We start from the raw sequence: 13,552 nt of genomic DNA, 5'->3' as shown, positions 1-13,552 counted from the left end.
GTTATATCTTCTTCATGCTTAAAGTGCTACAGTAGCCTTTTGCCACAAACTGTGTGCAGGCAGACATAAATCTCCTAACCTACCTCTCAGTAACTTTGAATTGCTAAAGTAAGTACAGGACTAAAATACGGGCACCACTACATTGTTCATCTAATATGGTCAAGTATGCAAAACTAAGCACTCCTGGCATTGTGAACAGCTGGTCCATCTCACCCTCCAACTTTCTACTGACCAGCTACTACAATAGGTGGCCTATCTAGAAAGGAAGTGCATGCAAGCCAGCTCTGGACACTATAGAGAAGTGGATATTTTGTGCATATTAGAGTTATGTAACAATATCTGCAATTTGCCCTGCAGCCACTTTATTATATAAAAATTACTAAGAATTATACATACATGTCACAATTCAACAACAAAAATTCCAAAATAGTAAATGTAATAATGCAATAAGTTGAAAGTTTTTTATTATTGGACTTTACAAAGATGGACCCCAATGTTTTTTGTAAGCATCCCTAATATACAGTATGGAACGTGGATAGATGGATGGAAGGCCATACAGAGTGTTTCTTATTAGCCAGCCTACTTTTATAGAGAAATCTAATATGTAGGTTATGTTTCCCCTTTAGCTACAGTATGTGTTTTAGGGTATCGGTGTGTGGGTATAAAATACCTATTACTCATCTGCCGCCCTGGGCCTTAGCACTAGGGCTAAAAGTGTAGCTATAAAGATAGTTTATTTGACTGTTCTGCGACACAAATGCACAGGAGTTTAGAACTGTCTGGCTATACACTGATTATTCAGGTAGCAATAGCATTTGGTAAATACATTTGTAATAAATACTGTAAATGTATTTACATTTAGAGAACCTCTACACCAGGGGTGTCAAACTGGCAGCCCTACAGCTGTTGCGAAACTACAAGTCCCATGAGGCATTGCAAAGCTGACAGTTACAAGCATGACTCCCTCAGGCAGAGGCATGATGGGACTTGTAGTTTCGCAACAAGTTTAAGACCCCTGCTCTTAATAAAGCTATGTAGACTGTGAAGCTATTCTGAATGACTATAGCAATCACTTTTGATATTGAGATTAGCTAGACAGGGGTCTGTGTTATAACTTTGCTATGGTTTCACAATTCACAGTCACATGTATCCCTGCATTGGACTGTACATATAAATCTACTTCTGTCTGTAATGCTGTTTAGTTGAAAAATGATTTGTTCAATGAAAAACAAAAACTGTTTCTCCAGTTCTGTTTTTGAAATTCCTACATATAACATTTGTTTTCCTAATCTCTTTATTTTTCTCTTTCACAGAAGACAGAAAAGGTGAAGAATACATTAACATGACAAACCAAGACAGTAACTCTACAGCTCTCACAGAACTCTTAAGAATTATATTTCCTGTGTTATACCTTGTCATATTCCTGGCAAGTGTCATGCTGAATGGTCTTGCGGTCTGGATTTTCTTCCACATAAGAAACAAGACTAGCTTCATTTTGTATCTCAAGAATATAATGGTTGCTGATCTGCTCATGACAGTGTCCTTTCCATTTAAAATCGTGCACACCTCTGGGATTGCTCCATGGCATTTCAACGTCTACCTTTGCCGCTACACCAGCATCTTGTTCTACACAAGCATGTACATTAGCATTATCTTCCTTGGGCTAATTAGCATCGACAGATACCTAAAAGTGGTAAAACCATTTGGTAGTTCAAAAATGTACAGCATCAAGTTCACAAAGATGGTGTCTATGTGTGTTTGGACGGCCATGTTCTTGTTTGCCTTGCCGAACGTTATCCTTACAAATGCACAACCGACCAGAGATAATGTCAGTGACTGCAGAAAACTCAAGAGCCCGGTTGGAGCTAAATGGCATGAAGCGACTACTTATATTAATATGATAATGTTCTTCACCGTGATGGTGGTGTTAATTGCATGTTACATTTCAATATCCCACCACATCCAAAAGTCCAGCAAGCCTTTTATCAGTTGTTCAGGCCGGACAAGAAGACACAATCAGAGCATACGCGTTGTTGTCGCTGTGTTTTTTGTATGTTTCTTGCCCTATCACCTTTGTGGGCTGCCCTTCCTCTTCAGCCAGTTGGATACAATGTTGGATAAGGATATATACAAAATCTTAGTATACTGCAAGGAAGCCACTCTTTTTCTTTCAGCCTGCAATGTGTGTCTGGACCCTATCATCTATTTCTTCATGTGCAGATCCTTTTCTCAGAGGCTGTTCAACAGATCAAGCATCCGATCACGGAGTGAGAGTATAAAATCTCTACAGAGTGTGCGGAAATCCGAAGTACGGATATACTGTGAATATACCGAGGTGTGACGATGTATCAGCTGGACTACTGCTGTGTACTACTGCTGTGTAATGTGTAGATATTTTTATAAATAAAATGTAAGATATGTGTGCTGACAAACCTTTTATACCTGTACTTGTGTTACATTTATGGATTGGAAATACAAAGGGGGAGCAAATAGTGGTGGAAGCTCCCAATACTAATGTAACTGTCAGCAGAGGTAAAAGGAGTGGAATTTTTAGGCTGCCGCTGCTGACCCCTGTTTTTCAGAATGTAATTCCCTCGGTTGTCATACTGATCCCGCCTCTTATATATGTTTTGCGATGGTGATCTGAAACAGCTATGCAGATCAGAGGTTCTGACGCCGTTGGCTCGTTTAACTACTGCCCCAGAGTTTGCAGAATGTTAGCTTCTGTGTGCGGCCATACCTCCTCCCAGCATGTCATAGTTGTGCAGAGAATAAAAACATGATTCAAATGGAGCTTTCCATTTTCTCATATGTGAAAGCTGTGCTGAGAATCAGTGCAACATACTAGCTGAGCAGAACCTCAACTATAAACAAAATACCAGGTCTTCTTCATACCGGTATTATTTACAAGAAAAGGGGCTCATTTACACCTGTGTTGGATCACACCTGGTTGCAGACATAGGCGTGCGCAGGGGGTGTGCCAGGGCACACCCCAATCACTATGTGCAGTTCGGATTCCCCCTATTGCCTGGGCTTTCTGTTGGCCCCCACCTCCCCCATGCCCCGCAGTGCTGCTGGCTTCCCATCTCTCCTCTCAGCCAAGCTTATGAGTGTTTCAGGATGGAGAGTGGAGGGAAAGGGGATAGTAAATATGTAATTTACCAGCCTTTTATTTTCTTAAATGAACACATTCACTCAATGTGTTCATTCATAACTGAAACATAGTAAACTGTGTTCACTATGCTTTAGTTTGTGAATGAACAGGAAGCCACTCAGCACAGAGCACTTCCCATTCATTCGCTGTCAAGTGCAGCTGAGGCTGCAGAGAAAGGCATGTGTGTTTGAGCTTTGTAATGCACACCCCAATGCAATGAGCTGTGCACACCTATGGTTGCAGATCAGCCCGATTCAGTTGAATGGGTCGAGCTTGGTGGTTGGTACTGCCAGCCGAACACAACAGTGGATATCATTTTTGCGTTAGCCCATTGAAAAGCATTGGAACCTAGGCATATGTACATCCCCATTTGCTGCCTTTGCAGCCTAAAGGGGAACCCTTTGGTGGCAGTAAAAAACTTGGCTCAAGGCGGTTTTTACCACCTCCCAACATCAAATGTAAACAGAGTGTTTAAGTGCTTATTAGTTCTGTTTAAAGTGGTTTTAAAGGCAGACGGTTTGGACTGGGGGTAAGGTTTTTTCATTTCAATTCAAGTTCAATTTCAGTGGAAGTGCACTAAAAAAAAACTGTTACATTTTAAGCACAGGATTATTATAATCCACTTTACTAAGATAATGCCAGTACAAGAATTCTGATTGGTTGCTGTGTTTTTGCTGCACTTAAAAATAATCAGTTTTAAGCATCTCTCTTCAGTGAGCTGTATCTCATTATCTGCTGTTATCCAACTAGAGATCTATGGGGATGGACCTCACAGGAGTGGCCAACAAGAAATGGATTTCGGCAACAGGATGTCAACATTTCAGCATGCCAAAGCTCTAACATTCAGGTAAGTATGCATCTGGGCATGAAAGAGTGTTTTAAAGAAGTTTGGGGAAGTGGAAAAAAAACACACATCTATACTCCTCTCCCTGCTGCATCGGTGTGATGTTCAGCTGTGCCACGCCAGCTCTAAGCGACAAATCACATGACCTCCGATTGATCAGTTCTTGGTTTTCCCTGAGCAGAGGCTGGGTAGAAGGAGGGAGTGGCTGGCTCAGGCTCTCAGCTGTGTGCTGAGGGACTAATCCAGCTGTTGATCAGACATCTGGATTGATCCCACCATTATTGTTGGCATCCTTCCACAGGTTGAAGCTGCTCTGTGACATCAGCATACCGTGGGCTTTAGTCCACTGTTGGCTGATTCTGAGTCACAGCATAGCACAGGTAAGTGCAGTCCTGTGACCCACAAGAAAAGTATGGTTAAAAAAGCTTTGCCCATACTTCTCTTTTAAAAGAAAGTGCATTTATATTTTAGGAGTTTTTAATAGTCAGTTACAAGTTAAGTATTAACGGTAAGAGCTCATTTTGGAGGTTAGGTGTTCATGCTTCAGGCAAAGCAAATGTTAAAGATTCTGAAAATATGTGGGATGTAAGGGAATTGTTTTCATTTTTACTAGTCTTTGCACTGAAAGTCCCCCCCCCCCCCCCCCCCAAGGTCAGTGTTTTGAATATGAACCCAAAATCAACAACTTGACTTCAAACTAGCAGGAGGAAATGTTAAAACAAATCTTAGTATTATTTTTCTGAAAGAGTAGCTGATGCTTGGAATAGGCTCCCAGCAGAGGTAATGTTTTAGCCAACAGTAAAGCCTCGTACACACGATCAGTCCATCCGATGAGAACGGTCTGATGGACCATTGTCATAGGTTAACCGATGAAGCTGACTGATGGTCCGTCGTGCCTACACACCATCAGTTAAAAAAACGATTGTGTCAGAACGCGGTGACGTAAAACACAATGACGTGCTGAAAAAACGAAGTTCAAAGCTTCCAAGAATGCGTCGACTTGATTCTGAGCATGCATGGATTTTTAACCGATGGTTGTGCCTACTAACGATGTTTTTTTTTCCCATCGGTTAGGAATCCATAGGTTAAATTTAAAGCAAGTTGGCTTTTTTTTAACCTATGATTAAATAACCTATGGGGCCCACACATGATCGGTTTGGACCGATGAAAACGGTCCATCAGACCGTTGTCCTCTGGTTAACCTATCGTGAGTACGAGGCCTGAGGCCTCGTACATACGACCGAACATGTCTGCTGAAACTGGTCTGCAGACCAGTTTCAGCGGACATGTTCGGTCGTCTGTACGTCCGACCGGACAATTTTCTGGCGGATCGGACAGGTTTCCAGAGGACAAATGTTTCTTAGCATGCTAAGAAACATGTCCGCTGGAAGCCTGTCCGTCGGACATGTTCGGTCGTCTGTATGACTTACCGGACATGTCCGCTCGGCCGAAAGCCCTCGCATGCGTCGAAGGGATTCGACGCATGCGTGGAAGCATTGACCTTCCAGGGTCGCGCACGTCGCTGCGGCATCATCGCGGCGATGGCGCGGCCACGTCACCGCGTATCCTGTACGTGGGGATTTTGGTTTGATGGTGTGTACAACCATCAGACCAAAATCCGGCAGCGGACATGTCCGATGAAAACGGTCCGGCGGACCAATTTCATTGGACAGTCCATCCGTGTGTACGAGGCCTAAGAGGTTTCAAACATGTACAAAAAAAAATACAAAAACATGTATAAATTAAAAAATAAACAAATGTCGTTGTTCTTCAACGAGGTCTCCTGTAGTTACAGGGTTGAGGCAAACCATTTACAGTTTTTTTTCCGCCATCTCTGTCCCATTACTGAGATTTCCTTTCAATTCCTGTCCCATAGCCAAACAGGAAGTGAGAAGAAATCCCTGGAATTCCATGGGGACCCCCAAGTCTCCAGAATTAGTGTCCCCATTGGAAGATTTCCCCTCTAATATTTTTCTAGGGACAGCCGGAAAATTGGGATTTTCTTTTACTTTCACTTTCAGTGATAATGGTAAACAGGACAAATAGAGAGGGGAATCTCATCAACAGGGGCACAGACATCAATGAAAACTGATGAACGTTCTAATTGCTCTCCACTTTATCAGAAACGAAAAATAACTTTTCACACTCATGTGCTTAATCATCGCAGCAGTGAAACGCGTTTGATGACTTTCCCAGAGCTGCATGTGCATGTCTTGTCTCTGCTTTTAAAGGATTTTCAATAAAGACGTAGATTTTTATGCTGGAAGTGCAGCCATCTCTTCTTTCTTTGTGCTGGACGTGGACCAGGCGGGCACCCAGCTTCACATAGCAGCACAGGATCCTACATGGTCACCTTATGAGCAGTGCACCCTCTCTATCTTTCTTGTTACAAAATTAAGATCTTTGCCACCCAGAAAAAAAAAGATAAATCAGACTAGAGTTCTTCTGAACTAGATCAATGCTTCAGCCAATCCCTACTCTAATATTACCATGCTTGAAGGAATTATATCCTCTTTTGACAAGCACTATCTCTTTGTTGTCTAAAAATCAAGTTATTCAAACCCCTGTATGGTATGGTTAACTACAGCAATAAAGTATTCTAATAATATAATAAAGGAAGTGGGAAATAAGGAAGGAAATTATGCAGCCAAGAACAAATATTTGCAAAAGGGAAAGTGGCAGCAAAATTAAACTTCCTGTGATTTCAGATCCATAAATTATAAGCAAATACCAGTAGAATCAGGTACAATACTGTTCATATAGCTATTAAATGTGTATGTTCTTCCCTAAATTCTCCATCTCCAGTGTTAAGCTAGACATTGTAAGCTCTAACGAGCAGGGCCCTTTGATCCCTCCTGTATTGATTTGTATTGTTACTGTACTGTCTTCCCTGATGTAAAGCGCTGCGCAAACTGTTGACGCTATATAAATCCTGTATAATAATAATAATAATAATAGACATATAAATGAGAAGGAATTACCGTAAGTGGTATTTTAGATGCAAAGCAAAAAAAAAGTCAGTTCAAGGTGTACATTAATCATTACTTAAAGGGGTTGTAATGGTTCATCTTTTATTTTCTGAATTTATTCCTTTAAGCTAGTGCATTGTTGGTTCACTTACCTTTTCCTTTGATTTCCCTTCTAAATGTTTTTTTTCTTTGTTTGAATTTCTCACTTCCTGTTTCTCCTCAGTAAGCTTTCCACCATCATCCGAGCGGTGGAAAGTCATTTAGAACAGCTTATTGAACACCTTATTGAGGAGGAACAGGAAGTAAGAAATTCAGACAAAGAAAACAAAGAAAAAAAAATTTAGAAGGGAAATTGAAGGAAAAGGTAAGTGAACCAACAATGCACTAGCTTAAAGGAACCTATTTAGAAAATAAAAAACTAACCTTTACAACCCTTTTAATTATGTTACACATGCCATGGGGTGACAACAAAGGGAACAGAAGTTTTATTCTAAATAGTTCTGTATAGTCCTAAACTTTCTACTAGGGTTGCTTTCTAATCAAAATGTCTTTCATTACATCCAAAAAGGACAACTTGCTGCTGTTATTGTAATGTTACTAAATGCTATTACCTTGCTATGTCCTTTACTACAAATGTAGAAAACACAGTTGTATTACTTGTACAAAGTGCCATTTCACAGACGTATGATTTCTCCTTTGCCTGCACTGCATGCAAATCAAGGAAATAGTCCATGATTCGCTTCTCAAAAAAGATTTATCGGTAGTTGTCTCTAAAGAATTGTGCCACATCCAAATGATCAATCGAGAAAAGAAGGGAGATCCCCTAGTGGACTTTAAAGGCACAAAAATATATAAACAATAAATTAAAAAAACTGGGTATAAATATAATTTATTCTGTGTATACCAAAGAATTTGTTTGTACATTAAAATTGAATCGTATATGGAAAAGTTATAAAACAACATGAGAACAATAATCCAGTGAAGCACAAAAGTATACGGGAGATGATTGTCCAACCAAAAACCAGACGTTTCCGAGAATTGTCTCTCTTTCCTCAGGGATAAAGGGACGAATCAGCCCGTGATCTAAAGAATATACATAAAGCATTAGCATATACAAAATATAATAAAATAAAATTGGTAATTGCAACAAATTTAATCATCGCAATGCTCACAACTTTGTAAATGTTCTCCATATATAACATTCCATATAGCGTATTTAAAAACAAATTTAAATACGCTATATGGAATGTTATATATGGAGAACATTTAGTTGTGAGTATCGCAATGAGTATATTTGTTGCAATTACCAATTTTATTTCATTATATTTTGTATATGCTAATGCTTTATGTACATTCTTTAGATCACAGGCTGATTCGTCCCTTTACCCCTGAGGAAAGAGAGACAATTCTCTGAAACTTTTGGTTGAACAATCATCACCCGTAACTTTTGTGCTTCACTGGGTTATTGTTCTCATGTTGTTTTATAACTTTTCCATGTACGATTCAATTTTAATGTACAAACAAATTATTTGGTATACTTAGAATAAATTATATTTATACCCAATTTATTTATTTATTGTTTATATATTTTTGTGCCTTTAAAGTTCACTAGGGGATCTCCCTTCTTTTCTCGAATGATTCGCTTCTCATTCAACCATTGCCAGGATATCATAACTCTAACCCAAAAGTACTCAGAGTTGAGCACTTCGAAATATACCATAAGATTTGAAGTTCTTTAATCTCCTACATCATCCATTCTAAGTTGGCTTGCAAAAATCCTGGCTTCATCAAGGTAATTGGTAAGGGATGGGGAGAGAAGCAGCCACACTATCCAGATATAAAAGTGATCAGGTGGATTTACAGCCTTCACATCAATTTTGTACCGTGTAAACTGACCTTTTGGTGCACATAAAATAGATTTCCACTGACAACACATTCCCAACCTTTATTAGATGTTATTGCACCACTAAGGCCTAGTACACACGAGAGGATCGATCCACAGAAACGGTCCGGAGGTCCGTTTCCGCGGATAAATCCTCTGTCGGATTTTAATCTCATGGTTGTACTAACCATGAGATCAAAATCCCAGCGGAATTCCATCCGCGGTGACGTGTCGGGCGTCGCCGCGATGATGACGCGGCGACGTGCGCGACGCTATAATATAAGGACTTCCACGCATGCGTCGAATCATTACGATGCATGCGAGGGATGGATTCGGACGGATTGATCCGGTGAGTCTGTACAGACCATCGGATCAATCCGCTGGACTGGATTCCAGCGGATCGATTTCTTAGCATGCTAAGAAATTTTGATCCGCTGGAAATCCATCGCCCGGAAAAATATCCACGGATAAATATCCGCTGGATCGTACACACCAGCGGATCTATCCGCTGAAACCGGTCCGCAGAAAAATTTCAGCGGATTGATCCTCTCGCGTGTACGGGGCCTTAGAAACATGTCATAATCATTAATTTTCTACAACATGGGAAGGGAAAGGACACTTTAATAGTATCTAAAAAAGAACATTTGAATAGTGTGGAGAGTGTCCACATTGGGTAGATTCACTCTCTCTGTTTGCCTGGTGACCATAATCACTGGAAATAAAAGTGAAGGTAAATTCAAAAAATGTTAACTGCCCAGAATGGGAATAAATGGGAAATCTTCCAGTGGGGACACATGTTTTGGTGACAGCTACCTAAGAGTGGATTTCCCTAACTTTGGAGAGATTTCATTTTCACTCTTTTGTTGTTGTAAAAAAATGTCTAACATGGGCTCAACTGAACTTTTAGTATGAATAAGTAAAATACATTCCAAGTTCATTAGAACAAAAGATGTTTATTATCCTAAGTAGAAAAGCCTGTTCCCTGCCTACATATTGTAAAGACGGACCCTTCTGTGACCCTGTGTAGAAAAATGATTTCTCTGCAGAGATCCAACACACTCCCTGATAAACACTGCTGCTGTTCAAGTTCTGGTATGCAACCTTACTACGTCTTAAAGTATAACTAAAGGCAAAACTTTTTCTTTAGCTTTGGACAGAGTGGAGGTGGATTAGAACACCTGTGAGTTTTGATTTCTGTCTTTGCCCCCGTTTGGGAGATTCATCCTCTCTATTTGTCCTGTTAATCATTAGAATGGAAGGTAAAAGAAAATACCAAATGTTGGGTTGTCCCCAGAAAAGTAATAGATGGGAAATCCTCCAATGGGGACACTTCCTTTTTTGGCTATGTGACAGGAAGTGAAGGCAAATCGCCCCAATGGGGCACAGATGGCAAAAAAATTACCAACAGGGGTCATAACCCTCCCTCTATCCAAAATGGAAAAAAAAGTTTTTCCTATAGTTCTACCCTAATGCACACGTTTTTAATGTCATGGAAAAAACAACGTTTTTCTCGACGTGATTCTTGTCAAGCCTGCCTTGCATACACACGATCGTGAAAAAAAAATGCTTGAGCAAAGCGCGGTGACGTACAACATGTATGACGGCACTATAAAGGGGAAGTTACATTCGATTGGCGACACCCTTTGGGCTGATTATGCACATTTCCCTTCTCATAACTTGCTTCTGAGCATGCACATTTTTTTCCCCGTCGTTAAAGCCTACACACGACCGTTTTTCACGACGTGAAAAACAACGAGAAGAAATAGAGCATGTTCTAAATTTTTAATGGCCATTTTTCACCTCAAGAAAAATGCTCTGGAGCCTACACGGTCGTTTTTAATGACCAATTAAAAAAAATGGCATTTTTCTCGTCATGAAAAATGGTCTTGTGTACGCGGCATAAGAGTTGGCTCAAGACTGTTATTAGAAATCATGAGGCCCCCTACAGCCTACCTGACAGGGTGCTTTACAGTGTGATGCACTGTCAAAAAATTGTAAATGCACCATTTTTTGGAACTGCGTGTTACTGCACTACAACGCATGACATTCAAAATGAATAGCATTATGCTGCACCAATGCATGTAAAAAGTATTCCCTCTCTTTTTTTTGTAACATATTTGCATATTTCCAAGGGATGGTGCCATTGTAGGAGTGTATGTGATTCCACGTTCACCCCAACCCCTACGCATGTAAAAAGTATTTCTGCGTGTTATTGCAATGCCATAGAATGAACAAGCCCTAAATGTCATGCAGACATCTACTCGGATGACATGAAGACCCTCAAGTCCAATGCATCCAATCAGTGGGCCGACAGGTATACCACAATGTATGTCAGCTGCAAGAAGACCCTACTACATATACAGATCCTAAACCTGTTTCCTTTTGCTTAGCGACATTTAATGTGATCGATGCCGGATCGATACCGGGGGACATTTTTTTGTTTTCTTTATAACGGCATTGTCAAAAACAGTCTCAGTATTTTTATTTATTTTTTTATACTTTTTTGGGTGAATGAGTAGGGGTACAATGGACCCCAATATGCATTTACATAGGGGTCTTTCAGATTCCGATAAGCCCCCTTCCTCCACAGCCACTAGCCAGAGTTGTGGGGAATAGGCCATTGTCCCCAACAGCATGGTTCAGGAGGGGGGGCACTCACTTGTTTCCCCCTTTCCTAGCCTGTCAGGCTGCATGCTCGGATAAGGATCTGATATGAATTTGGGGGAGGGACCCCATGCTGTTTATTATTTATTTAAATTTTGGCATGGGTTTCCCCTTAAAATCTGTACCAGACCAGAAAAGGGCTGGTATGCAGGCCTGTCGGAACAGGACAGGCAAAGCAAGCAACTGCTGGGGGCCCCCAGCAGCCACTTGCTATAAGTGCTGCAGCCTGTAGCGTAGGCTGACCAGACGTCCCCGGAGGAAGTTTGTCCCCGCTTTGCAGGGTCGGGGAAGTCCGGTCACTGACAGATCGAGGGAACAGACTGATTCTCCCATCTATAGGACAGGAGAATCAGTCTGCACATTACGGGACGGTGGCTGCAGCTGAGTGGAGTGAGTGTCTCTGACATTCCTCTCACACAGCCCAGCCAGTTCACTCCCCCCTCCCTGCATCGAACAGGAGACACGATGCACACAGCTCCTCCTCCTCCTGTCTCCTCCGTGTCTGCCCGATTCCCCACCCACTCTCCTATCCCGATGTACAACCGTGTGCAGGAGAGAGAGGGGGAGATGTGCGTGGGAGATATGAAGAACTGCAGTCCTGGCTGCTACACATTCCAAGCTGTGTGAATGATGTCTGAGCCACCAGCTTCCAGCCTCGTCCATCCAATGAGTGAGCTCTGCATTTACACTTTGTTCAGTGAACTGTCCCTATCTCCCTCCCTTCTCTCCGCTATCACCCCCCCTTGTTGTTCCATTTAGAACTTTTATGCAGCAAATACTTAGATTTTTTTTTTTTTCAATCAGTACACCAGTAAAAATATATATATGATCCAGTTCCCTCCAAGTGGATTGGAGAATTCTCCCACTTTGCACCAATGGCTGATCAATCAGGGTTTCGGTCCTACCCCTGTAATTGACAGCGCTGGTCTCTGTCTCTATGGCAGAACATTAGGACACAGTGCTGGTTATGTTATGGGGCTGATAGGCACATGTGCAGAGTGCAAGTACAATTGGCTATAGACAGGCTATGTCTGTGTTAAGGATGAGCTCTGGCGTGTTCGCATAGAACTCGTGCAGAGCCCTCCAGGAAGTGTGCACGGCGCTGTGCTAATCACAGCCAGGGAGACATTGTCCCGATGCTCGGCTGCAGGAATCGTGAAATGTCTCCCTGGCTGTTATTAGCGCAGCGCCGTGCACACTTCCTGGCGGGCTCTGCACGTGTTCTATGCGAACACGGCAGAGCTCATCCTTAGTCTGTGTACTGTTGGGAACATTTCCATTTACTTCCTGTCACAAGGATGCAACAGGAAGTGAAAGGAACTCATAAAGTGAGGGAAATTCCCCTCTAGGGGCTCACTCGCACGTGCAGTATCCCGTGAAAAGCAATCCACTTTGAATCATTCTTCATAGGGCATTTGGCAGGTGGCGAGGTGTTATGTCACTTTCTCACTGCTTGATTTAACCCCGTAAATGCAGCACTAGTGTGCTGCAATCACATGCATTGCATTCGGTTGTGGGGCAGTTGCGGCACTCCCCCTTAGACTTGCATTGGTTGGTAACGCCCACCTAATGTGACATGCTATTTAATTTTTGCCATGGCATTGGTACAGCTCTGAGCAGACAGACTAGCAGGCTCAAGGGCCTGGTTTTACCATCCCCCAGCTGCACATGTGAATGAAGCCTTAAGCCCCTTTCACATGGGTCCAGAGAAGAGCAGGCAGATGACATATTTGTGACCGCTTAGTATCTATGCTGTGGTTCATGTAGGCTTTGCGTGCGGGGAGGGTTGGGGCCCCCAAATTCCTTCAAACGGCCCTGCTGGTATGGATTGGGGGGGGGGCATCCACAAAGTTTTTTGTGTGTGAATTTGTGTTCAAAACTGATGAGATGTGTGATTCAGATGTGTTCCCATTGAAGTCAATAAGCCTGTAATTCAGATCTAAATCGCACCGCAGTGCTCCAAAAACGTACAGGACTCTTTTTAAATTTACATCAAATTTGCAGTGTCGCTGCACCGCATATATGTGAACCGAGTCAAT

General features: G+C 41.9%; 1 protein-coding gene across 6 annotated transcripts in view; it reads left to right on the top strand.

The window, feature by feature from the left end:
* The window catches only part of LOC120936658 (G-protein coupled receptor 87-like), a 32,734-nt gene extending 30,297 nt beyond the window's left edge, over positions 1-2,437 (top strand). For all 6 annotated transcript variants that reach the window (XM_040349170.1, XM_040349166.1, XM_040349169.1 and 3 more), the window contains one exon: positions 1,314-2,437. In XM_040349170.1, the coding sequence (XP_040205104.1) occupies positions 1,343-2,341 (999 nt within the window). In that variant the 5' untranslated portion in view covers positions 1,314-1,342 and the 3' untranslated portion in view covers positions 2,342-2,437. The remainder of the gene's footprint in view (positions 1-1,313) is intronic.
* Positions 2,438-13,552: the final 11,115 nt, after the last annotated feature.

Source organism: Rana temporaria, chromosome 4 (genome assembly GCF_905171775.1).
Source record: "Rana temporaria chromosome 4, aRanTem1.1, whole genome shotgun sequence".
In the NCBI taxonomy this organism is placed as follows: Eukaryota; Metazoa; Chordata; class Amphibia; order Anura; family Ranidae; genus Rana; species Rana temporaria.
The sequence above is the reverse complement of the archived record's forward strand: the minus strand, read 5'-3'. Positions and strand labels throughout refer to the sequence as shown.